We start from the raw sequence: 27,217 nt of genomic DNA, 5'->3' as shown, positions 1-27,217 counted from the left end.
ATTGTTTCTCCAGATGTTCTCTACAAAAGGTTTTTGTGTTCTCTCTTACAGTTTTTCTCAGAAATACCCACCGGTGAAATTCCTGTCAGAAAAGGATCGTAAAAGAATTTTGGTATGTAACACATCCAAGTGCAAATCGTATTTTCAGTAACCATGACATGACATAACCCTGAGCTTTCATAAGCAAAGGCCAACAGAAGCACAAGCTTTCCTCAAAGCCTGACTTATCTCCATGTTAACAGCAAACTGAGGGAAGTAGAACTTGCAGAAATGTGTATCTTAAGTAGGGATGGGTATCGTTTAAGTTTTATCCGATACCGGTGCCAAATCGGTACTTTTGAAATGGTGCCGGTGCTTAAACGGTGCTCCACTGGTGCTTAAAGAATGGAGAACACAAACTTTGTCCAAAAACCTCTTATGTTTTTATTTTTAGCAGTCTCTTTTTTTTCTGCAAAATGATAAGCACCGTCCAGCCCCACACACGGGGCGATCTGTGCTAACTCGCTAATGGAGATTTACCACACCCAGTAGATGTGCTCGATGTGAGGTCTTGCAGCAAGCTATCAAATACGGTGCATTTCTCGGCTTTTAAAAAAACGCTATGTGTCGCCAGGTGTTTCATCAGATTCAAGGTGTTACCTCCTTTGCACAGTATCACCTTAAAGTACTTGTTGCAGGCTGCTGAGTTTGCATCTTTTGCTGTGAAGTACAGCCAGACTTTTCACCGCTTTGCCTTGGGCATTTTTAATCTGTAGCTCTGCTCTAAAAGAACGTGTGTACCTGGGCCCGCCTACTATCCTTGGAAAAGTAAAATGATTGGCTAGAATCCAAAGTGTATGACATCTCAGGAAAAAAAAAAAAAAAGCACCGAAATGTGCGCTGCTTTTCAGTCTGGTTACTACCGTTTATGTCAGAACCGGTGCCATTATAATGGCACCGGATACCGGTACCCATCCCTAATCTTAAGGTGCTGTCTGAGAGAGCAGACCTGGATCGAAGGCCATCAGTGCTTCCTATAAAACACTTGCTTTATAGCAGTTTTACAGCAGCTATCGCCCACCCTAATTCTTGAAGTGGTGCTCACTATTGGGCCAAATGGGTGGAGCTGGACCTAGTGCTGAAGTAGAAGGTCAGTAGTGTTGTGTGACATGGTGCGAACTAAATACAGCTTATTTATAACTACACAACATCAGACAGAAAACCATTGAAACATACAGATACCACACAAGCAATTATGAAAAATTAACTTTAAGCTAATTCATAGTTTTCATTTTTACTCTATGCTTAATTTTATATTCTTTATAAGATTAAAAAAGGATAAGCTCTAGTATTAATGTTGGCAGTGTACCACAGAAACATCTCGAGATATTCTCAAAAGAAGTCTGAACTTAATTATCTAGCTCTTTAGCCCTCCTTTGAGTCAGACTGTGAGCAGTAATGTAGCAACCAAGGACCTTCTGAATTACTCACCATCCTGCAGTGGAGCAAACAGGAAGTTGTGACATGGGCATAGTTTTTTTTTTTTTTTTTTGTGGGGGGGGTTAGTGAAGAGTTCTGTTTTTTTCTTACGGTCAATGAAAACCATTTGGTAACTTTAGTAACTGTACATAAAAGATGTTAACAACAGTGGCCTCAAAATACTTGGATTGGACATACATAAAAATAAGTGAGTCAGACAAAAAACGATTTCACAAAACTAAAATAAAAAAATGTGTTTATATTGTGATCAACAGTTCAACTGAATCCATATTGGTCGGAGCTGCACTGAGGTCAAGCAGCACCAGGACGTAGATGTGTCTGTCCTGGTCTGAAGTCTGAAGACATGAATAAGTTATTTGTAACCTTTAGAAAAGCAGTTTTGGTGCTGTGTAGCTTGCTGTTGTAACTAAATACCGCTAGCAGTTGTTCTAAAACCAGTTTCTCAAGATTGAGGCCAAATTTGAGATTAGTTTAATTTCATTAATTTTCTAAATGAATATGTACGAATACAAAGCATTGTCTACTGCCATGGCTACATGGCATAGTTACTTCAAATTTAAAAATGTACATATCATCAGTGCAAAATAAAGATTTTAAGGGATTATGTGAGCCTACTGGTAATGAGCAAATGAAACACAACATGCGTCTTATTCCAACAACGGGCAATAATTCAGGTCATGCATTCAGTTAACCTGCTGAGAATATCCCTGTGCAATCTGATAAAAATGTGAGGTAGATAACAACAATATAGTCTTCATTATAAATGAATGACCAGCTCTGAATGTAACCCTTAACTCTGAGCCCACTTATCCTGAGGTGGAAACTCTTGAGTGTTTATGGGCCGAGTGGAATCATAAAGCTATCAATGATGGATTCTGATCCACTCCTAAGTAAAAATTATATACTATTACTGTTTGTGTGATATAATAGACAGCAGCAGCAGTAAACGACCATACTTGGAGTGGAGTAAAGAATCAATAAGTTAACCCTTTAGTATTTTATTCAGTGTAGTAGAATCATTAATCATTTAGCAGATAAAGTGTTAGAAAGGTTAGAAAGACACTGCAAGCATGAAAAACAGAAAGTAAGCTTTCATAAAGATTGAAGAGGTCACAAGAGTATAAGTAGTGCAATGAACATGAGTTGAAACACAAATGCTGCATTGATTAAGAGGCGTACTGTTGGAAAATGGATGATCGTGTGTCTGACTTGGCACGAGTATTAACTGTGTGGCAGTTACTTTAGTGACTGCATACAAGGTGTGAAACACACTGAAAGATATCAGCCTCTATGTATTTTGAGTAAGAAGGAAAAAGTGAAAGAGATTAAACAGCTCGGGGACACCAGCAACTGCAAAGTGTTGGCTGTGAAACATGGAGGTGGGTGCCTTTATATTAAAGCTGGATATGGGTGACGAGTGACATTTATGGATGGCACTATATATATATTCAAGTTTGTATACGCAACTATTGATTGATTGCACAGGAATGCATGCAAACGACTTGGTTTTAAAGTTAACGTCTTCTAGTTTTTTCTTCTAGTAACCCTAACCCCTAAGTTGTTTGTTTGGCGGGATGTTAAGAGGTAATAGTAGAAAGTAAAGCAACAAAATATTAGCCTATTATATTATGATACAATATCACAATAATCTGTGAAACAATGGCACAAAACCTCTCCACAGATTTGTGTAAGACTGGCAATATTCATTTAATGGGAGATAATGAATCCTGCTGGCTTACGTAGCATATTTAATTGTATTTTAAAACGGTGGAGCACTTGTAGCTAGTGTAATACAGCTGTGGATTTGCATGCATGCTATGTTGAAGGTACTGTTTGCTCACAGGCTGCATTTCATTGCTTTGTAACGTAATATACACTTAAGAAGACTCCGCATACCCTGACATTGCAAACGTATCCACCACTGTGTGTTTGCTATTAGATAACTGGAGGAGCTGGTTTTGTGGGTTCCCATCTGACTGACAAATTGATGATGGATGGCCATGAGGTGACTGTGGTGGACAACTTTTTCACAGGAAGAAAGAGGAACGTGGAGCACTGGATTGGTCATGAAAACTTTGAACTCATCAATCACGATGTGGTAGAGCCTCTCTACATTGAAGGTGAGTGAAAAAGTGAAAGTGGTAGGTAATGACCTTTTCTACTTATTTCTACTGTCTGCCTGTTGGTTGAAACAAGTGGTATAATCCACAATGCTGCTATCTCAAGTTATTTTCCATTTAGTCAAATGTGTTTGATTCCACTCAGTATATCTGAAATAAGAAAATACGCTCTTGTTTACTAAAGCCGTATTGAATAACATTACATCACTGCCTTGTGAACAGCTCACTGAGATATAAGTGCTCTATGTCTTCAGCATAAAGTAGCACAGTGCTTGATGAAGCCAGGCATTCAAATGATGATGCAGGCTTATGTACACTCTAAGTTAAAAACTCAGACTTCATCCTGAGCTAAAAGCTAGGATTTTAACATGATTTTAACACAGTCATCCACCTGCTCATGCCCACTTTGACGTGGACATCATGAGCATGCTTATTAAAACTCTGCACGCTTTGCTGGTTGATCACAAAATGCTTTTTCTGTTATACAGTAAAGTTGTTTATTTTTTTAAGAAATGCTAAAAGTTCGGGTTCTACCTGCAGGTGGAAAGAGTATTGAAGTGGCTGTGTTTGCCTCAAAATATGAAGTTTTAGAATGAGGAACATGTTTTTTTAAATTCGTTTTTTAGTTAGGTGTTTCTCACAAACATTCGATTGTGGTGGCTGAAGTCCAACCTGAGCGAGCCAGAAATAAGAAAGTCAGCTTGCATGGAGGAGGGCAAAAGAGACAGGGGGGCTAAAAGGGCTTGTTTCAGATGGAGCATAAACTGATGGTGTTGCACAGAGGGCCAGTATAACAGTTGACATGCAAAACTACTCTACTGGAGTCGCAGAATAAGAATGTAGAGCTAGAAGCTACAAAAATAGGTCATCTTTAATGCTGTTTTGAGTAGAGGTTACACCACTCCAACCCCCAAAAGGATAAAAAAAAAAAGAGTAATTTTAAGAAACATACAGTACTTTGGTGTCCACGGTGATGGCTTGATCACAGGGTCGTCTGACAGTGTTGTAATTCTAACTGCATTTACATTTTAAAAGTTTAATGCTGGAGAAGCTCAATTAAACCTGTGTAACTCAAAACATTCATGCTTTGTAGTGTCATACAAAAATATACAAACTATCAGGTTAGCATTTCCTGGATGTGGTTATTTTTAAGAATGGCATTTTAGGGGTTATGTGAATTGAAAATGGGATACAAAAACAAAAGCGTCCATCAATAGTTATCAATAGAAGCTATCTGCACGGATTGGCGTGATCAGTAGCGGTACGGCATGTTTGATGCACTTTCTATCACGATCTGACACCTCAGAGTGGTCAAGATCTGTAGGTGCCTGTCAGGATGGAAAGAGCTTTGGTTTTCTGTTTTGATGCCAGAGTATTTGAGTTTCTCTATTTATCACTTTTTCTTCCAGTCTATCTTTAAATTCCCAGTACATGCTTAGAATTGTTCCAGGGTGCTGAGTGCCTTGATATTCTCAGTCAATCCAAGTGTGTTGACACTGTTTGTTTGCTTTGGTATACCATCTGTCAAAAGCAGCCTAACACTCTGTTAGACTTGGTGTCTACATAGGTGGACGAGAATGGGCAGAGGTGGGATTGTTAACGGCAGGGAGGATTGACGGCTGAGGTAATAGCAGCCAACATGTCTGCTGCAGAAAGGACATACTTAGTATTTTGTTCCAGCATAGCAATTGGTTTTTCTGCCTGATAATGTCTTAAAGACATCACTGCAGTTTGGTGTGAAAAAATTTCCCCATTAAAGTACCATACGCATGGAGAGTGCTAATGATGAACACATTTCATATGGAAGAGATCAACCAAACATGTCTGATTGACATTTAATGTTATTGCTAATATACAGTCTTGAAAATGTATTCTAAAAATAAATGTGCACAGCAAAAGAGATCTCTTGTTGCTCGCAATAGTCTGATCTGACGTCAGTGTCTTTGGAATTTTGAGAGGAACACAAGGTACTGCAATGGACTTAAAAATACTGAGTGATGGGATGGAATAAGCTTTGAAAGTAAGGCATTGAAGAGGAGGTCACGCTTTCAGTGGCTGATAGGCTTTGCCTTGAAAATAAATGATTTGAGTGGCCTACAAAACAGGAAAATTCTGTGGAGTGCTAGAGACTGGGAACGAGACAGATAAGTACCTGTTCAAGACTTATAGGGCAGTGAGGACTACTTACAAGGATAACCACAAAGATCAGACTAAGTACACATAATGCATTTCAAGTTTTTTTTTATTGCTTATTAAATAACTTTGAGGATCATTGTCATTTTATGAAAAGTTTTAATTTGACACATTTGAATTAGTTTAGTTAAAGAAAGGATATGGAGAACAAGGTGTTCTCTCCACACAAATGATGGATCCAAAGGAGGAAAAGGTTGCTACAGTTTGGTGCCAGTCAGGTTACAGGAGTTTCCATTTAAAACCAATGTGCAGCTTTTAGGACTCTGACTCTGGGGTTTATTCTCAAAGCCTTTGTATAATCAAAGATTCCCTGGAAAGCCATGGGGGACTCAGTGAATATGGAAGTATCCCACATATTGGTTTACCCATTGGCCGTTTGCAGTTTGGGGTAAAAATAATAGAAATAACTCAAATAACATGACCTACTAATTTCTGATTACGTATGTTATTTATATTGTTCTAAACGCTTTTAAAAATCAGTTTTCTTCCATTTAAAATGTTTGACACATATAGATTTGCAACTCAACCTTGAAAGCCTCAAAGAACAACTGTTCTGGTTTGCAGTAGTACTGTTTTAAACCAAGCATTTCTTCAGAGCTAAAACTTGTTGTATTTGGAGTTCAGACTTACCTGCAGCTCCCAAAGTATAGATAGTTGTTTGTAGTCCATTGTTCTAATATGATATAGCACATATATCTGTTACTCTTAAGCCCTTCAGCTTGAATCTGCTGCATTATTACAGCTTTTTACCTCTCAGCTGTAAAAGGTCAAAGGGCTATTGTAGTCACCCACAGACACCCAAGTTTGTGAATGCGATAACTCAAGGACAAAGTGATGTAGGAGTTTTTTGCTTTTTGAGTTTAGTCTCCTCTCCTGCTCTTTTAAAGCCTAAGCTTCCTAAATTGATTATCAATAAAGGCTTTAAAAGTAAGGAAAAAATCCTCATACACAGATTTTATGAAAACAGGATTGATTTATTGATTATTGTTTCCTCTGCTCTTCACAGTGGACCAGATCTATCACCTGGCATCTCCAGCCTCTCCTCCGAACTACATGTACAATCCCATCAAAACACTGAAGACCAACACCATTGGCACACTTAACATGCTTGGTAAGTAAACTCAGTACTCAAGGATAACTCAAGGATAGGGTTAAAAAGATTCACTAATTGCATCGCCTGTAAATCAGAATTGATGCAGCCTTTTTTTTTTTTTTTAAATTTCTCCATCCGTTTAACAATAAAATATTGTAAAATATTCTTCAGTCTTCAGTTAAGCCTGTATAAAAAATGTCTTTGTTATCAAGTCAGACTGAAGAAGTAAAGGGAAAGAAATAGGATCCATTAGTCTCACTCATTAAATTGTCAACTTTTCATCCAGCTGCTCCAGAAAAAAATGCCTGTCATATTATTTTGTCTGGGTGCTGTCAGAATATTCAAACTTAGGTTCATTACTTAAGGATATATGATTCTGCGACCTATTCGATCCTTCATGAGAAGTCTGGTGAGGCTTTTTTTGTGTGCTAACAATAGTGATTAAGCTTTCAGATGTAAAATGCATTTTGAAACTCCATCAGTGGTACAGCTCTGAGAGAACTTTTCCTTTTCATTTTCCTGCTGGTCAGATAATAAGTACTGAGTCAGAATAGCAGGTATATCCTTAATAGTCCTGTCATTTTTGAAGGAGCCACCATGAAACATTTATATAATAGAAACCATTGTTGAACAAGTCAAGAGTCGTCTTTGTTATTGTTATGGAAATCTATTCTATTATTATTTTTAAAAAGGCTAAGAAACTTTGTCATCCCCAAACTCAGAAAATTAAATGATACGTGGATACCAATATAACAAAAAGGACCAATGTACTGCTTTATGAGAATGATTCCAGACACTCTCGAGTTGTATTGTCATTGTTTGAAGACAGGTTGCCTCCCACCAGATCACTTGTGCAGCCACCTCACGATCTAAAGTGGTTGCCCAGAGGTTCAGAGTGTTACCTGCTCAACCTACCATAACACTGTTGTTTTGTTTGTGTCCTAGGCCTGGCCAAGCGTGTGGGCGCAAGACTCCTGCTGGCTTCTACCTCTGAGGTTTATGGAGGTAAGAAAGATCTCTGAAGCCGGTTTTGTTTTCCACTGCCATTGTGAGCCTTTCGCACACCTGATGTTATTTACGGCTCATTCCTATGATCCATCCTGCATCTTTCACTAAAACGCAGTTTGGGTTTCAATCACAGCAAGAGCACAAGATTGAACAAACCTGGGTGTTAGCTTATGTGTATGTGTGCACTGTTATATTCATTCACACACGGCAACTACAGTTAATCAGATTTTGAGAGTCATAATTGATGAAGAGGTTTAAAAAATCCAAATGATTTCTTAAAATTTGTGCTTATTGTGAGGCTGAAGTATTGTACCGTGTTTACTGTGAGATTCAGAAATGGCAAATGAGAGTTTTACCCTGAATGCTAATGAAGGTATGTCATTCAGCCTGTTCTTACAGGCCTTAATTATTTATTGCAAATGGTTCATCTTATCTGCTAAGTGGTAAAATGCAGCTGTATCTTCTAGGCAGACATGGACGTGTCTGTGTGTGCACCAGTGAACAAGCAATTTTTTCTGTGTGGAGAAAGCTGAGCTGAAATTATGTGAAAACTGCTTGATCTGTTCCTGAAATAATTTTGTTTCAGATCCAGAGGTACACCCCCAAAATGAGGATTACTGGGGTCACGTGAACCCGATCGGTCCTCGAGCGTGCTACGATGAAGGGAAGCGTGTAGCGGAAACTATGTGTTATGCCTACATGAAGCAGGTATCCTCATCATTTAACATTTACTGTGCAATAACATCATCTATTCTTGATAATTATTATAAAATAAACCCTACAATTATCTAAAAACATTTAAATACAAATGAAAATCTCTACAATAATTGAATGTTTCTACTTAAACAGACACTTAATACTTTCTGGATGAGAGGACTAGAAATAACTATCCATGCAAGTGGTGAAAGGGTTTCTAAGATAAACAGGTTTCTAGCAATATATTTTTTTCATGTCTTGCTATGAGGCTGTTTTTAAGGCGATAGCTTCCCATCAGGCATGTCGACCTTGTGTTGAGACTTGTGTTTTATGATGAAAAATTCAGCAAAGCTCTTCATGATTTCAGTTATGTTAAGACGGATTGGCATTGACTTGATTGACAACAGCCTTTGATGATCAGATATGATTGACTTCTCTTGCCTTTCCTTCAGGCAGGTGATATTTATTTATCTGCCTCGTCACCCGCGCCCCCCTCAGAGCCTCATTATTTTTTTTTTTTCACACTTACTGAGAGAATTCTTGGAAACGGCTGGCTTTCAGAATCAAATGTCAGCTGTTTATGCTGCGGGACGAGAATATCACACATAACATCTATTGCCCGGTCATGTAATCAAAACTCATTAACATTTAAAAAGTGATGAATGTGGGTTATGGAGCAGATGAAAAGGCATGTCTTACCTGCCTGTCGCCAAAAAGAAACATTAAAGGGTGTGTGTGTACAAAAATTACAGAACAGTTTTTTCCAATCAAGTTATTTGATTGGACAATATCAAATTATGCTTAAAATGTCTCTTTACTTGGTTGTTATATTAATGATCATATGCATAACTGTGTTACATTGTAACAAAGGTGAAGATGAACAAGATTTTAAACAAAACATGCGACAGAGAGAGGAAAAAAATAGAGCGTATGCTTTTGTGGTACAAAAAACCCTCCGATCATGCTCTTAAAAAATACCTGTGAGGAGAAAAAGAAGTTAAAGTGTCATCACAGATTTTCAACAGCAGGGAGTACACGTTTCTTAAATTAAGCACAGAGAGCCACTTCCTTATGGGAAGTGCCTGATGTGTTTTACATAAAGACAGTACTGTGCAAGTCTTGAACTACTTCTAATTTCTTTGTTTTTTGTCAGGAAAATTGGGAAATAGTTTATTGAAACGTGCAGCCATACATGGAAATATTTGAGGCAAAAACAGAGTTTTTACAGTTGTACAAACTTGGAAGTCAATATTTGGTGTGACCACATTTATTCTTTAACACACTCTCTTAGGCAGATTTTCTGATAATTTCTTTAAGTAGTCTTCAGGAATAGTTCGAATGTTCTAGAAGAATAGGGTTTTTTTTAAGGACATTCAACACTCTTTTTTTGGATGTTGGCTGGCTTTGGTTCAGTTCTCTGCCAAAATGATCCCACACTACTTCAGTATTGTTGGAGTCTGGGTTCAGCTTTACAGATTAACTGAAGGGACAGATGCAATTTTTTCCCCAGTTTATTAGGACATGAATTTCAATTTCTTTTAATCCGTTGCAGCTATATTTGGGGCATGTCACTTCTTCTTTTGTCCTCAATTTGTCCAGTTTCCTCAAATTTTTAAGAGCACACTGCACACCATGTTGAGATATAAGTTTTCAGCTAATAGTTCTTTAGGAAACACCTTGTGTGGTTTAGGCAACAGGCTGTTAGTAACAAAGTGGCTAAACATACAATTTGATTTTTTTCTTTGCTGAGTATTCTGTTGTGTATAGACAACACTGCTTCATGCCTTGGTTAAGGGTTAACAGACGAAATTCCTCTGAAAATGGTCAGGTGCAAGAACTGGACTGAAATTGAGTGAAAAAGCAGCCAGTGTCCAAAGAAAAACTTTGCAAGACCTCAAGACCAATTAAAAAAAAAAATGAAACAAAACTCTGACTTCCTGGAAGCAAAATATAAAGAAATGAGGTGTGACTCAAGACTTTTGCACAGTACTGTATACTACTGTACAGCCTGTAGTGGAGCACAACTTCCTGTTTCTTCATGAGTATCTGAAATCATGCTGAAAAGTTGGAGACTGTTAGAAATGATGGAGTGCAAAATGTCCCCCTCCCCAATATTATCAGATTTATGCTTCAACATATGTAAGTGAATAAAATTATTCAGCTGGAGCTTCACTTGAAATATTTTTGAAGGTAGAAACCTGCCAGTTTTGAGTGACTGGCTAAGCAGTGCGTACAACCTGTAGAAAATGTTCAGCATGAAATATGAATGAAACATGAGGAGTGGGGGATTAAAAGGTTCTGGAAATGGACCTTTTAAACATGGAAAACTGTGCCGAATTTAGATTTGGCGGGTTTCCTGTTTACCATCATGCACCTCAGGCTCTTTTCAGTGCGTCTGATTTTTTTTAAAGAATATTTTTTATGTTCACTCTAAAAATGTAGCTATGTCCCCTGAAGCTGGGTCTCCTGTGGTGTGTAAAAATGGCAATCCCTTAATCAAATTTTCTTTTTTCATGAAGTGGGCAAATTTGCATGGAGTCTCATCTGGATCAGTCCAGGTTGAGAGAGAAAATTATGTTGGTGTGCCGAAAATAGTCTCCAGGCTCACTGGCACTCAGCACAGTTCTGTGAATTTTCTTACTCTGACACCTCAGGGGGCCAAACAAAACTCTGCATTAACAGCCTGACCCTGGGCTTGAACCGCCTTTAGGTTTGAACACTCTGACCTTTTCAAGTGTCTTTGATTTAGCTTGGAGATCCAGCTCTCAACACCAGTCATGATCCATTACTAAATGTAGGTCAGTTTGAAACCCAGGTTGATGTTTTCTTTCATCTGCAGAGATTAGGCAAATTTAAATCAGGTGTTTTTCATTTTTGTAGGCCCCATTCCCAGAACCTTTTGATCACACTCTCCTATTTATATAGAAGAGGGTGATTATATAGATATATATGTATATAGTAGGGGTGCAACGATACACAAAATTCACGGTTCGGTTCGGTTCGATACTTTGGTGTCACGGTTCGATATTTTTTCGATACAAAAAAAATGTTCATGCCTTTTTAATTTGTCATTTATTAAAATTATAAATATATATTTTAACTCAAAAGTACAGTTTTTAAATTTAACCCTAACCCTTGTGCGTGTTTTTTATTTTGACAGCGAATGCGCACCTGCGGACCACTTATGTGCAGCCCTGGTTATTTAGCTCATCATATTGCAGCCACAGAAATTCTTTTGTCCATGAAACCATAAAGCTGCACTTTCTTTTTGCCTTATAGTCTGATTTGTCATAATTTCTCCGTTTTGTGGTAAGCTTTTCTTTGGCTGTCACTTCTTCACCCTGACCTGTCTTATTTGGCTCAGCAGAACTAAAATATATATGCTGCTGGTTTTACACACGCACTCACATAAGCTCAGCGATTCTCTGCGCGATCAACCTCTCACATGTTTAAGCTGCGGGAGATTTCACTTGTCATGTTTGCATAGTAAGCTAACGATTAATAAGACGACGTCAGAGGAATTGGTGCGCAAATTATCATCACTCACAGATCAGTGCTGTCGCTCTCTATACACAGTTCGCACGATTGCAAAGTGAAAGCAAAAAAACAAGCGCAAATTCAAACGCGATTACAATATGTCACATATTGACAGTGGCTCACCAATGCCAATGACATAATTACCCAGCTACATTTCTGAAAGAATGCAAAAGCATTGACATATATTTTTCCTTCCTACAATAGCCCGACGGGCAGGGAAGAGATAGATTTTGGTAGCCCGACTGAAAAAAATCGCTAGCCCCAGGACGTCGGGCTAGCGATATTGCAAGCCCTGTATCTGATTGAGGAATCACTCATCTTTGGAAAAGAGAGTTTATTACAGAGAAATGTCTCTTTCCAAAATAAAAGCTATACTATCCGCTTCTTCTGGGCTATATTCTCAGCAGCATAAGGAGAATCATGTGCTAACAGCTGTCTAAATGACTCGGCTAAAGTTAGTAGCATGCTTGTTGTTTTTGTCTTTGCACTAGGATGATGTCGGCGTAAATGTGCAGTCATATTCGTTGTGTTCCCACTAGTGCTTTCAGGTTAATCTCGTTGAAATGACCTTAACGCCACAACACGGCAAATCTCCGTTAACGAGCTACCGCCGATCGCCCCGTGCATGGGGCTAGACGGCCAACACGTTAACGAGCTAACTGCGCTAACACACTAGTTCCCACCCATGTAATTGAGCATTGCATGGCACATCCAACATACTGTTTTACTTTAGTCCATGACTCGCTTACCTTCAGGGTCATACGTCACATGAAAACCAAAATAATTCCAAACGCCAGATCTGAATGTTGCAAGGAGAGCTTAACTTCTGTCTTGCTAGCTTGCCCTGCGCTCTTCCTTCTGACGATGCTGTCTGTGTTGAGCGCTCAGTGGATCTGCGCTCGACAGTGCAGCCTAGGCGGAGTAGTCGAACGCAGATTCACTGAGCGCTCAACACAGACAGCATCGTCAGAAGGAAAGTTGATAAAATAAATTACAAATGTTGTATTGTTCGATACATATGCGTACCGAACCGAAAGCACTGTATCGAACGGTTCAATATCGATACGAATATCGTTGCACCCCTAGTATATAGTTGTAGCTTACATGCATACCAATGCTTACATTAAGACTTTTGTGTTCACTGGTTAAGTGATCTTTCTATATTTGCAGTTATGCAGTCACAGTGTGTCTAAGACCGCATTAGCTTAGTGCTAATTTGCAGCTTTGTTAACGTCAGAGTTCCAGGTATTTTGTCTGAACTTGTCAGTCTTCTTTGTCTGTACACTGGAGTCATTTTTCACTCTGTTTAATGCTGGAACAGCCTCATCCTGGCACTAATGATTTATCATACGGGCCAAGTATTCAGTGTTTCATCTGCAATTCGGCACGTATTGGTACATATTTATAAATCTCTAATTTTTAAGTTTTTAGAATGGCATCCTGTGCTTTGAGTCATATTTATTTATTCATATTTATTTTTTTCTTCTTTTTATCCAAGAAGTTATATTATGGGTGGTGTTCCTAAAGGTATCCCACAGGTAATGTAGCTGCAAGTAATTTAAATTTAGTCGGTCTGGCTCATGATCAGAACAAAGAATCACAGATATCCAGGGCTACCGTTTCTTAAAAATGGCATATTCCTGAGAGTCCTGTCAACTCTGTTCATGGTTCTTATTTATTGTCTATTGTTGTAAGTGTACTAATTTCCTCTTAGACTGTTTTCACCAACATCTTCGGTGAGGTGCATGGACTGAGAGTAGTGGAGGAAAAGTAACCCTGCTGAGTGTGTAGAAGTTTGTCATTATTTACGGGACGGGGTTACATGAGCACACACGCACAGCCCTTTCGAGACCTCTTCATCATGTTGTCCTCATTGTGTCCTTGATCCTCACCACACTGAATATATTTGCAGGATGTGCCTGTTGAATTTCATGTTCCACATTTTCAAGAGAGCAATTTCCATAATTTTCATGTTTTTATTCATATTACACGACCAAAGACGATTCCACGTAGCATCTGAAGTAGTTTGTGGTGGTGCATGAGAGTGACTTAAGAAGGTCCGTGGATTTAATATGAGGAAGAACTTTCTCACTCTGGGATCAAGCAGAGTATCTATCCTCTACTTGGCCTCGATTATTTACTGATTTTTGACAAGTGGAGGTGATTATGTATGCGTCGGGACAGTATCCTGGAAAAAGTTCTGGCTAAAGGAGTTGGTTTAATTTCCTCCAAATTCTCAGTTACTGCTTGAGTAGAAAACATGTTTAATGAGCAATGCAGGAAATTCTTTCTAGATAATCAACAACATATGCAAAATGAGTCATGATGCTGTGAAGATGACTTAAAGCTCTGTAGGGTCCATGGAGTTGATCAGGAGGAAGTTATCCTTTAATTGTTATCAGGTCAAAGAGTCAACCTCAATAAAGTGGGAGATGGTTTCCCCAAAAACAGAACAAAGAAAAATGTCTGGTTAAACTAAATTACTTTTTTATATTTGGCTCTTTTGCTGGGCGCTAAATATAATTGAAGCAGTTTCCTAGTTCAAAGCTTTTTCTCCATTCATTGACTACAGATAAAAGTTAGCATTTATCTATGAGAGGTTCATTATATCTGATTGTCCATGTCTAAATAAAGTGTTTGTCAGACATTCAAATGCTGATTATGGAAGCGGGCTGCTGATGCTTAAAAACAGTAAATCTAAAGAAAGTTATTAAAACAAGAACACAGCTGTGTTAGTCTAACAGCTGGAGAGATTCTTAATATGTGATTGTGATCCCCCTCCCCCCCCCCCCACCCATAACACATTTATGGCTTCCGACTCTGTTGGCGTCAGCTGAGTTGTTGCAGTTAACAAAGGCTAATCGACTGACCTTGTCCTTCCCTTATTACCTGCCATGTTGGAAAGGAACTAATTTATTTGTGTGTACATCTTATTTGTATGTGTCGATGCTGAGTTTCTAGTTTTTTTAAGTGAGCCCAGCCAGACAGTGTAGAGCCAGTGTTGTGTATAAAAATGTATATTTTTAAAAACCACAGGAGGCTCAAGGATTGAGTATTGAGATCCTTAAAAAGTATTCAGACACCTCAGAGTTAACAAGTTCTCGGTTCTCCTTTGCTTACAGGAGGGTGTAGAGGTGAGAGTGGCAAGAATCTTCAACACGTTCGGCTCCCGTATGCACATGAACGACGGACGTGTTGTCAGTAACTTCATCCTTCAGGCTCTTCAAGGAGAACCTCTCACTGTATGCATTTTAAGTTTTTTACTTGCTCAGCTTTCACCTCATTTGTATGTGCTGCAAGTATCGAGGCACATCGGGATCATTTTAAAGCACATTGGATTAGTCCCACATGGAAGATGGTTTAATATTCATATTACATATAATTTTCTTTAACTGAAAATTAAAGGATGGGGTTTTATTATTTCAAATCTAGATCCTGACCTGTTTAACATAATTTCTTTGACATCGTAAAAGTGGTTTAAAAGCATTACATTGAAACCAAATATGGATGCAGTAGAGAGAAATGTAAGGAATGGGAGCAGGGGAATAACATGCATCCAGAGGTCCAAAGGGGAATCTGCTTCTGAGGGTATTTACACAGGGTAACACATGCTAGCCTTGGCCTTGACTTTGACATTTTACAATGTCAGCTTGCTCATCCCTCAAGGATAGCCTGTTTATTTTATTTCTTCTTCTAGGTTTACGGTACCGGCTCCCAGACAAGAGCCTTTCAGTACGTAAGGTAAGTTTACTAAATTAAACCCATTGTATTCATCCCTGAAATGCACAATTTTTCTCGTCGATCTCCATTGTCTCATTATCTTAAACAACTCTTAAGCCACACCCCGTTTTATTTTTATTTTGCTTCCAAGGAGCCAAACTTTCCATTTTTTTGAAGTAATCTTGAGCAATAGTTCTCAAGGCTTTCTGAAGATCATACAAAGTTTTTTCTTTCGACATTTGTTGCTTTTTCACTCGTTTTCAGTCCAGTTCTTGTATTTTCAGCTTTATTTAGTAAGACGCTCAGCACTGACCTATGAATCAATCATGTATAACAAGGCACCTGATTCAAAGGATGATCCTGTGTCTTGGCAGAAAAATAATTTTAAATTGCATATTGAAGCACTTTGTTATGGTCACATAATTTGCATTTCTTTAGTTGAGTCTACGAAAAATAATAATAAAGATAACATAGTTTGACATTCATAAAATAGTATTTTTACAAGAGCTTTTAGCTGAAAGCTTATTCAGTTTCCTCAAATATATTACAAATACACTGCTTGTCGAAATATGTCAAGTGGCAGGCCTAAAGTAAACTATCTACAACAGGCGAACAGTATCTGAAAGTCAAGTTTTTAAGAGACCAGAAAAAGTCTAGCAGAGGTCTGACACACGAGCGTTGCCACTGTAAATCTTGTGTATGTTTGGAAGAGGTCAACAGTGAGTGTGTACAGCCATCTGTAAAACACAGTGGAGACTCGTTTCAGCCAGTGGTGTTTGAAGTCTGAGAAGTACAGTCAGATTTTGAGACACCATTCACACCACCTGAAAAGCTGTTGATTGGCAACACCTTCATTTTTCAGCATGACAATGACTCGAAACACACTGATAATGCAGTAAAAGCATTTTCAGACGAAAACCCCGTTTTCAAATCTCTCCAGGCTAGTGTGGACGTAGCCCAAGGCTGTCAGTCATGGATTAGCCTCCCCAAAGATCCAACCTCAACATTATTGAAGCGGAGAACAGAGCAAAAGGCAGCCAACATTCAAAGAAGAGCTTTGAATGTCCTTGAAGCTGCCTGGAGAACTATTCCTGAAGACTACATAAAGAAATTAAAGAAAGCCGTCAAAGAGAGTTTAGACTATGTTAAATTAATTAGTTAATACCAAATATTATGACTTGTTAGTAATGTAAAAACCCTGTTTTGTTTTTGTTTTTTTACCTTATCTACTCTATTTCCATTTATATTTGGTTATTCTTTACTGAACATTTCTTTATAAATGAAATGAGGTGTGGCTCAAGACTTGTGCACAGTATTGTGTGTCACCTGTTTCAAATACTATAACAAAAAAATACTAATAATGACAAATAACTTTTAATATGAAATATTAAGCAGTCTCTGTACACACACATATGCCAATGTAAACCAGAGTGAGGCTTTTGTTCATGGTGGCATTAAACTGTATGAAAGATATGTTTGTGGGTAGAGTTTTACACTTTTGTAGATTTTAATATAAAGTAAAGAAGCACTGGTGTAAGTTCAAAGAGTATTTACTGGTTTCATTTCGTCAGACTGAGCAACAGGGATCAGAGGCACAGAGCATTTGAAGCTCTCGTATCTGATCGTAGCATTTACCTGATGCCCTGTATGACTTTCGTGTTGTGTAAACAGTCTTTGGGTAGCTTTTCTTGAAGTTGAACCTCCAGAAAAAAATGTATTTCATAACTAACACCTACAGCTAATCAGATCTAAACTTTCACACCAAGCAATTAAAGATGCGCACTGGAGAATTTCATGATTTCAGTTCTAAAATGTTTTATTAAAAGTTTTTACAGAATTTACGAACAGCATTCATTCATGCATTCAATTTTGCATTGAAGTTTCTTTGTGAGTGATCAAAAGAAAAACAAATAGTTGGATTTCTAAGTGAAAGTAAATCCTTGGAAATTAACAGCAAATGTACCATAAAGTGTTTATGTAAACGGTAACTGTGTCAATAAAGTAATATGATGAGATAAAAGGAATGAACTCAATGAACTTTAGATTTTTCAAAGGAAGAAACATTGGGTGAAAAGCCGTAATAAATATGGTTGAAGTTATAAAGAAAATTTGCAGAATTATTTATAAATAATGTAATAAATAATGAACAATTTGGGGAGCAGCACTAAAAGATTCATTGGTGTGAAGAAGTTCACATCAAGTTTCTGCCAGCTGTGTTTGTTTTTGATATCAGATTGTTAACCTGCTAAATTCTAAATTAACTTTTCCAGAGTTGGACAGTCTTATCTCAGTGTGCACTTGCCTGCCAGTGTTGAGGTCTAATTATGTTAATTAAGTGTGTGTGTGTGTGTGTGTGTGTGTGTGTGTGTGTGTGTGTGTGTGTGTTAGGGAGGGAGAGAGTGAGAGTAAAACAAGTGTCAGTCAGGGTATGCTGATACACTTGCATAGATACCACGTGGAGTATACACGGTGTTCTGATTAAAGAAATCTGTGCATGTTCATGAAGTGTCCTTCATATTAAAAATAGAGCGTGCTCCTGTCTGTGTTTTCCAGTGATCTGGTGAATGGCCTTGTCTTGCTGATGAACAGCAACATCAGCAGTCCAGTCAATCTGGTGAGTTCATAATATGTGGCTGCGTTTCATAAATTGAAAGGCAAATTGATTCTGTGTGTCTGACACTTGCTGACTCTGATGTAATGGATTAATTTGTTTTTCAGGGAAACCCAGAAGAGCACACTATACTGGAGTTTGCTCGCCTCATTAAAAGTCTTGTTGGTAAGTCTTGTGCGGCCTGTACCAGCTCATGCCTCGTCATCTTTTTATCCTGGTGGTATAAGGTCGCCCTCACAGGGAGGAAGTCGGCAGGACATTTAAAAGCAGGATCACTTTCTTGTTTGGAGCAAATCACAGCTAACCATAGATGCAACCAAAATAGCGTCAGCTGCAATGGGGATGTCAGCGGGCCTCAGCATGAAGTATGCTAATGAAAACATGCCTGAGGCAGAGAACCATGAAAGATTGCTCGGTCATAACCAGAATCCAAGAATGTGATAAGTTGATGGATGTAAGGTGTATTCCAGTGGATTGGTGACAGGTGAAGGTTCACAAGCTTTAAATGGGCTGCAAAAAGTGACCTCATGTGACAAAATAACCAAAAGAAGTGACGATACAGTGTTGTGTATATCATGTGTTGATCAGTGTTACTTCTCCAAAAGTTGATTCTGTTCATCTGGACGTAGCGTTTTTCAGTGGGAGAAACATTCAGTGTTACTTATTTGTGGTAGTAGAGGCTCCAGTCTGCAGAGCAGTTCTAAGACAACGAGAAGTCATGAGAGTTATACCTGCTGGTTTCTTTTCTTTTTTTTAAACGTGTGTATACGTGCAAGGAAGGTTTGTTTAAAAGTGTGTCTTGGGAAGTCTGGCAGCATCTTATGCCCACAGGGTGTATGATAAAAGATGAACCTTTGGGGTCTGAATAGTGAGGTGGAAGTGCCCTAAACCTGCACTCTTTCCTGTGGCCAACAGGGGGCATTTCCTTTGTTGGCACCAAAAAAAAAAATCTATCTATATGTTGAAAATAGATATATTAAAAAAATGTGAAAAGGAGTGTTGATGTCTGCTTTATTGCCTCAGTAAACTGTTTATGGATTTTAAATTTAATTTTGTAAATTGTGGTGCCCAGCAGAGTGAAAAAGACGTTTGTGTTATCGAGTTCTCACATAGGAGGAGGGATGACTCCTTAAGTACACACTTTAAATTTAAATCTAAGTCCTGCACTGCAGAAACACCAAGAAGGAGATGTTTCATTGTTTTGCAGTGGTAAACAAATAAGTCTAGAGGTTTCATTTTAGTTTTTTGATGATATTGGAAAAGTGTAAACTCAGTTGCAGCCACCAAATCTCTGAGTGATGGAAAAACAGACCACAGTGTGAAATGTTTGTCATCATGTGAAACACACTCTGTATTGAATGAATAGTTGTGATTGGTCCAGCACTATCAAAACCAGGCGTAACCTCGGGGGTGTCAAGGGTTATTTAAGGTGGAATTTCTTTTTTTTTGTCTTTGTGGTCTCTGCAAAGAGATGCATGTTTGTTTGTTTGGTTGGTATGTTTTACTGGTATAGTGTCTTACATTACCAGTCACTATAGTGTGACATCATATTGCAGTCCCTGACTTACTTTCATAGTAAACAGCCAGGGCCAAACCTGGCACTGAATGTAGTTCCCTAAAAGTAAAACAGTCCCTTCAGTTGGCTCTGTGAAGAATAATAACATCCTCCTCCCTGCTGTCCTTTAAAACACTATCATGTACACACACGCAGTGAGCCGAAGCCAGATCCAGTTTCTTCCTGAGGCCCAGGACGACCCACAGAGGAGAAGACCTGACATCCGCAAAGCCAAGATGATGCTTGGCTGGGAACCGGTGGTACGTGTGACGCACGCCGAGATTATTCTGAGATATTTGTAGTGCACACATGCTGTCTTCCACCATCAGTATACTTGATGTCCTGAAGTTTTTAATAGTGACTGAGCTGAGTGTTAAAAATGTTACGTAATTTAAAGTTTATTTACACATGAGACTGTTATACATAGACTTGCGATTAAGTGTAAAAGAAACTCTTTGCAGTCCTGTGAAAACAAAGTACTGCGTCGATAGGAATTAGCAGGGTAAATACCAGCTGGATGCTGCTAATCTTTATAAAAGCAGAAGTTTGGGGAGTTATGCCACGGGGGAAAAAATCAGTGATGAGCTTAGCCAAGCAGCTATTCCTCCCATCAGTTTGGCACATTTCAGACTCTAGAGTTAACAGGTCTCAGTTAGCATGTTCAGTTCAATTCAGTTTTATTTATATATCGCAAAAACACAACAACAGCTACCTCCAGGTGTTTGATATTGTGAGGTAAAGACCCACAATAATACATAAAAAAATCAGAGAAAACCCCCCTATGAGCACATACCTAGGTAACCATGGGAAGGAAAAACTCTTTAACGGGAAGAAACCTCCAGCAGAATTGGGCTCAGGGAGAGGTGGCCATCTGTCGCAACCGGTTGGGGGTGAAGGGAGGGAATATTAAAGTTAGGCAGCACAGTTTGAAACAGGAAAAAAAGAGCTTATAGATGATAGCTGCATTCAATATCATCCAGTATCAATCTCACTGTTACCTCTTTAACCTCCTGAGGGAAAAATAAATGAATTTATCCAAAACATCAAAGGCCAGTCACACCGTGACTTCATAATATTTACAATTATTCCTATGAATTCAACACCTTAACTCGGAAAGAGAAGTGCAGGCTGTGAATATATATGACAGGGGGCTGTATTAGCCGGACTGTCAGTGATGTGAGATGCTAAATGATCGGTTAAGGGAAGGTATTCGACTCCGAGGTGTCGAACACCTCCTGTTCCTCCTGGTAGTATGTCAGCGTTTGATGTGTTGTCTTGTGTTGACAGGTGCCCCTGGAGGAAGGCTTAAACAAAACAATTCAGTACTTCAGCAGAGAGCTGGAGCACCAGGCTAACAACCAGTACATCCCCAAACCTAAAGCTGCCCGCATGAAGAAAGGAAGACCCAGACACAACTGAGCCTTACTGTTCCACCTCAACACAAAGATGTTAAGACTCCTTAAAGTGCAGCTCTGTGAAATACACTGCTGATTGCTGCACTCTGGGAAATGGAGTCTTTTTTTTTTGACAAGCAGAGACATCCTACTCTTAAAACGTATTTTACAGACTGTTGGCCTGCACTGGACCTACGATTTTAGTGTCAGTAAGGCCGCCTTACTGCAGCTTGTGTGACAGACGAGCCAGAATCAGAGGCAACAAACTGAAGGCAAGAAACTTGCCTCAATCTACTTTCTTTTGTGAATTTATGCTTTTGCTATTTAAATCGCCGACATGAGAATTCTGCAAACAGCTTGCACTGTGCATCTGTGCTTTGTGTTTACTTTGTGTTTTGTCTGTAGAAACAAGCTATCTGAATTTGGTTTTTTTTCACTGGATGTTTTGTCCTTCGATCAGTGGCGTGCCGGCACCCTGTTGGCTGTCCATGCAGCGCACCGCAGGCTGGGATAAACCTTCTAGAAAGACTGTTACAGATTTGCTTTTCACAACATCTTCCGTGTTTGTTGATTAATTATTTCGGGTGAAGATGCTATTTTAATAAAATATTTCCAATACTTTGCGTTTGATGTTGATGGTTAAAGACACTCACGTACTGTTGAGTCGGATTTAAGAAAAAAAACATGGCAGAGCCAAAGAAGTACAGAGCTACGTCTTTATTTACAGCTAAAGGCAGAGAGGAAACCAGCTGTAGTTGCCAGGCAGGTGGATGTCTATGAATAAAAATTATTTTACAATTAGTACGTAGAAAGAGAGAAAATTATCATGAGAAATATATAAAGAAGGGGATCAAAGGATGATTTTCAAGGAGCTACACTACACAAAAGACAGAATACCTGTGAAGTACTTGAACAGGTGTGAGACTAAAGAGATAGAACTGAAAAGATCCAAAACCTTTGGTGCTTGTATTCTCAATGCAGTGAGTGCATAAATCTGCTCATAATGCAAATGATTCCTTTTAGTACACCTAATTTAAAGTTGGAGTAAGGGTATGTCTCCTGGGAATGAATGCTGCTTAATGTACCACACTCTGATGGGACTGATATGCACCCAGGTGTGTGCGTGTCTGTGGTTAATAGTAGTCGTAGTTAACATTAGCGCCGTGTCTGTAAGAAGAAGGATCTCGCGGGGCAATGGGAGCATTTTCATCATAGTGGTGCTGACGGCCGGGGTCGTTGGCACGCGCGTGGTCCCTCCAGTACGCCATGTCGGCCTCCAGCCTCTGGTGAGACAAAAACACCACGGATGTCACTTGTTAATAAACTCAATAGAAGTCTGAAGCCAGCAGACGCACAGGGTGCTGATAAGATGACCACCAAGACTGTCAGCAGGCATAGCTGTGGCAAATAGACCTGCATGAAAGGCAAACGCTGAAAAGGCCGATGCTATGACAGCTTTGGCCTTTTAAAGGAAGCAACAGCAAATGGCATTAGCACAAGGTGTCAACATGGCGCTGTTGGAGAAATACTGCTGTAGCGGGGTGAAACACATGCTGTCAGAAATGGCAGCGGGGAGCTACTTTGTGCACTCGGCTCTCCTTTTTCTGCCCTTGTTCTGCGTTCCCTTCGCTCCTTAGGGTCCCCGGTGAGTTCTACACGAGAGCCGCTGACCTGGAAGAAAGCTGAATCTGGCGCTGTAAGTGGGTTTCTGTTTGTGCGTGAGAGAGAGGAAATTCATGTTGTCGCGTGTTCAGCCCTGCACCTGTACTTATCTGTTCATGATTTGGCCTTTTGAGGAATGTTTCAAGCATCGTTCAGCCATCAGACCAGTGTTTAACCTAAAATGTTTGTCTTAAAAACAAATGAGATGAATGAAAGGTCTCAACTTTTTGTACTCTCTGTGTTTGTGTTGCTCTCATACAGTTATTTTTGAGTGTTCCTCTTGGTTTTACTCACCTAATCCAACATTACTGAATAGTTGTAATGGTATTTTACTATAACATAAAGTAAGTCTTAAAGTTGACCTCTCTCAGAAGAAACATAACTCACCTGCTCATCATATCCCATGTACATAAACTGCATGATCCACTGCTGTACGTCCGGTCTGCTGCGATCCCAAAGGTTCCTCTTGGTTCTGCTCAGTTTTGCCAGGAACTCTTTGGCTTTGGAAGAAGGAACTGCAACTGAGGACCGTGATGCTGCAGTACCAGTGCCTGCCACTGGATGGAGGCACAACAGGGGGTGGGGGGAGAAAGGCGTGGTATTTTGAAAAATACTTAATGTTGTTGAGTTTTCTATCAGCCGCACAAAGATAATGTTAGGTATGTGTTTAAGGATGTTACCATCTCGCTTCAAGATCTTGTGTAAGTGGCCATCGCTGGATACTGTAAAGGAGAGTCAACAGAGACATAATGAGCTGCAGTACAAATGCTTTTCTTCGTGGCAGGTATGTTAGACTGGTGATAAATAATAAAAACAACTAACTCAGATAGAATTAATCTTTAAAACAGCCACACATTTTAACCAGTCAGCTTAAGGTGTCTGTTTCTTTCTGATGCCATCTTCACAAAATTATAAATACTATTCATTTATTCACACTCACTGGATGATTTGTTAGCTACACCAAACTTTGCCTTCATAACAGCCTTCATTCTTAATGACACAGATTCAAAAACATTCCTAATTTTTTGACATGACTGAATGACACAGTTGCTGCAAATTTGCCAGCTACATAGCCATGATCCCGCTCCACCACATCCCAAAGATTCTCTATTAAATTGAGATCTGGTGAGTGTAGAGACCATTTGAGTGCAGTAAACTCAAACATACAGAAGAGCATGGTTATTTCAAGTGGTTACTTGTTGCTGTTGCTTTCCTATCAGCTTGAAGCAGTCTGGCCATTCTCTGGCTGCTGACCTCAACGAGACATTTTCATGCAGAGAACTGCTGGTAACTAGATAATGTATCTTTTCTTTGTTCATTCTCTGTAAATCGTACAGACGCCGATCAGCAGTAACACTTAGACCAGACTATCAGTCACTAACAACTGCTCTGCACTTCAAAGTCACTCACATCACTTTCTTCCTCATCGTGATGCACAGTTTGAACTTCAGCAGATCGTCTTGACCGCGTCTACTTGTCTAAATATACTGAGTTGCTGCAATGTGATTGGCTGATTAGATATTTGAGTTAGCAAGCAGTTGAACATGCGTGCCTGACAAAGTGGCTGGTGAGCATCTGTCCGCATTTCTTTATGTTGTTTGCAGTGCAGCAGTTTTTCTGGTTGGCATCAGTAGTTTTACACCCTTCACTTGTGCTTACTCAGCCAGCAAGTTGCCAACTCGCATCCAAAGAAAGCAGCTTCTGGCAAATTTGCATGTAAATAAATGTGCTGCGGTCACTTCCTAGATCTCTTCTGGCACACTGTTGACCCAATGTTTGGAGCACTCGTGTCCAAGAGTTCACCAAACCAATCTAGTCAGATGACGATTTTACTGCACTTTATTGAGCCCCGTGCATTTGGGTGATGTTTCTGTAACTTAGTCTTTTGTTTGTTTCGGAACATTTAAACAGAAAACTGAGCTCAACACCGGAAGATGCACAGAAATACAGCCGTACAGGCATTTCAGTGGCATAATTCGAGATAAAGTTGGAGAGAAGTAGATTTATTCAGAATGTTCTCAGTACTGCAGCAGCTTGGCCTTCATAATGTACTATTAGTCATTATTAGTCATTATTTCCACAGCTCTGCAGTGGTGTAATTATTATTTTCTCTAACCATCATCATTAGAAATGTGTCCACTTCCTGACATCTTTAATAGTGCATCAATCTGCTGACGTTCAAGGTCCCTAGATGATTTATCCTACTGGCTCATTTACCGACCTACTCTGTAGTTCCAGCAACTAATCAAATGATCAAAATCCAACTTTGGTTGTTTGAGTACCTACAAGAGTCCTGACAGCAACTTCATCCTTGGTTTAACCTTTTTGCCTTGCAGATGTTATCATGCTAACATGATAAACTGTGATTCATTCTCAGAGAGGAATGGGCAAACTGCTTCAACTTGGTAGGAATATAATGGTAACTAAAATAACCAATTACAACAAAGGCATGACTGAGAGCGTCTCTGAATGCTGTTGAACCTTGAAGCAGATGGTGTACAGCAGTAAAAGCTTACTTCAAATACTTCAAATCCTGTCAGCCAAGAACAGGACACTGAGGCTACAGTTTGTACAGGCTCATCAAGACTAGACAGTGGAAGACTGAAAAAATGTTTCCTGGTCTCACGAGTCTCTATTTCTGCTGTGATACTGGGGTGGTCTGATTAAAATATGGCTTGCTGACAATGTCCATGTGTGTGACCACAGTTTACCATCTTATGATGGCTATGGAGTAACACACAAATCATCTCGAACTGGTTTCTTGAACATGGCAATGAGTTCACTGTACTCAAATGACCTCCACAGTCACCAGACCTTAATCCAACAGAGCACCTTTGGGGTGTGCCGGAACAGGTGATTCCTGTCATGGATGCACACCTGACAAATCTGCAGCAACCGTGTGATCTGTGAATGAAGTGTATTTTAGCATGAAAAAATTAGCATTGCACTGTACCTAGCAACCTCACAGAGCTGCTTGCATGAGCCTCTGTAAGCAAAACTATCTGTTGAATATTTTGATCAGTTTTTAAAGTCTGATCGTGCGATACCAGGGCATGGTGGCTGTACAGCAGGATGCTAAAACCCATCAGTCCTAAAACTATGCGTGATGCATGTCCGGAAACATCGTTTGCTGTAGAAACCACATGATTTGCAGGCTGGTGCTTCAGACCATGAAGTTTGAGGAAAACCATAAATAAGCAGAAGCAGGAGCACATTCCCTTTTTTTCAGAATGACTTTAATAGTGTTTTCCTCAGCTATTTACCTTCACATTACTGTTTCATATCATAGTTAGGGCCATTTAAGTGTTGGATATCTTGTTAGATCACTGTGTATTAGTTAACTTTGTCTTATTCTTCATACTTAAACAAACTTTAATTTTAAAACAGATCCTTTTCAGATTCAAACATGCAGGGATTGTTTCACTCTTGTTTTATTTAAAGAAAAGCTCTTTATGAGGCATGTGTTTGTAGGCTTTTCAACAGACGATTATTGAAGCAGATGTGAAGCAGATGTGAGTTTGCTCAGATGGATTTTTCATTTAAAGTGACTTTAAATCCTGTCTGTGTGGAACCTTCTTACAAAATAGAATGAACTGAAAACAAAGACGACTTTGCAGGTTTCTAAAATGCATTTCAGAAAGGATCAATTGCACTTTAAGTTTGTGGAATATAGTAAAATGATCCTTTTTTTCTTAACAAATGTAAAGAAATCCATCTTTTTAACTAGTGCCAGTGCAGTTAAAAAGAAAAAAAGCAGCTGCAGAAATAAGACCTAATGGTATTGGAAACACTCGAGTCAGTAAAAGATGTAAACTTAGAAGAAGCCAAAGAAAAACAAGAGATTTTTCTTACCTCTAAGAGCTAATAATGTCAGCAGTACAGCCAACCCCATTACCCTCAAATAGAAATGCTGGGATGCCATGTTGTACCCACTCACTCTTTCCAGATCTCCTTAAAGGCAGCAACTGTGCAAAAGCATTTGCACAACCATAAGAATGGGCGGAAACCCCGACTTTCCAAGTGGAAACTGGCCCGTGGCAGTGGAATGGTTTCACCTCCTTGCCTTCAGAAACACGACTGCACCTGGGAGGGTTTTTTTCTCCCCCTTAAGTGAATTTTCATGTGTGTACCAGATACTTTTCCATCTCC

The 27,217-nt window shown here is 39.2% G+C and overlaps 2 protein-coding genes across 3 annotated transcripts in view; one reads left to right on the top strand and one right to left on the bottom strand.

Annotated features, from left to right (window-relative positions):
• The window catches only part of uxs1 (UDP-glucuronate decarboxylase 1), a 35,898-nt gene extending 13,874 nt beyond the window's left edge, over positions 1–22,024 (top strand). The window contains exons 5-15 of one of the 2 annotated variants that reach the window (XM_040005490.1): positions 52–112; positions 3,419–3,599; positions 6,799–6,903; positions 7,831–7,890; positions 8,480–8,601; positions 15,249–15,368; positions 15,824–15,867; positions 18,400–18,460; positions 18,565–18,622; positions 20,169–20,272; positions 21,300–22,024. In XM_040005490.1, the coding sequence (XP_039861424.1) occupies positions 52–112; positions 3,419–3,599; positions 6,799–6,903; positions 7,831–7,890; positions 8,480–8,601; positions 15,249–15,368; positions 15,824–15,867; positions 18,400–18,460; positions 18,565–18,622; positions 20,169–20,272; positions 21,300–21,431 (1,048 nt within the window). In that variant the 3' untranslated portion in view covers positions 21,432–22,024. Of the gene's footprint in view, positions 1–51; positions 113–3,418; positions 3,600–6,798; positions 6,904–7,830; positions 7,891–8,479; positions 8,602–15,248; positions 15,369–15,823; positions 15,868–18,399; positions 18,461–18,564; positions 18,675–18,704; positions 19,556–20,168; positions 20,273–21,299 lie in introns of those variants that run through there. The other variant, XM_040005491.1, reaches the window with a different exon arrangement.
• An 84-nt stretch (positions 22,025–22,108) lies between these two features.
• On the bottom strand, positions 22,109–27,192 carry ecrg4a (ECRG4 augurin precursor a). Its single transcript, XM_040005492.1, has 4 exons — positions 26,921–27,192; positions 23,749–23,790; positions 23,456–23,625; positions 22,109–22,689 (listed from the first exon to the last, which is right to left on the bottom strand). The coding sequence occupies exons 1-4, from the start codon at positions 26,988–26,990 to the stop codon at positions 22,540–22,542; spliced, it is 432 nt and encodes a 143-aa protein (XP_039861426.1). The 5' UTR covers positions 26,991–27,192; the 3' UTR covers positions 22,109–22,539.
• Positions 27,193–27,217: the final 25 nt, after the last annotated feature.

This window comes from Simochromis diagramma, unplaced genomic scaffold (genome assembly GCF_900408965.1).
Source record: "Simochromis diagramma unplaced genomic scaffold, fSimDia1.1 OVJJ01000501.1, whole genome shotgun sequence".
NCBI lineage: Eukaryota > Metazoa > Chordata > Actinopteri > Cichliformes > Cichlidae > Simochromis > Simochromis diagramma.
Note: the sequence above shows the minus strand (reverse complement) of the source record. Positions and strands in the feature narration are given on the sequence as shown.

Coding starts and splice junctions, on each gene's coding strand:
- ecrg4a (XM_040005492.1), bottom strand. CDS start 26,990: ATGGCATCCCAGCATTTCTATTTGAGGGTAATGGGGTTGGCTGTACTG. Junction 23,791..26,920: donor GACATTATTAGCTCTTAGAG/GTAAGAAAAATC, acceptor TCTCCTTTACAG/TATCCAGCGATGGCCACTTA. Junction 22,690..23,455: donor ACATGGGATATGATGAGCAG/GTGAGTTATGTT, acceptor TTGTCTCACCAG/AGGCTGGAGGCCGACATGGC.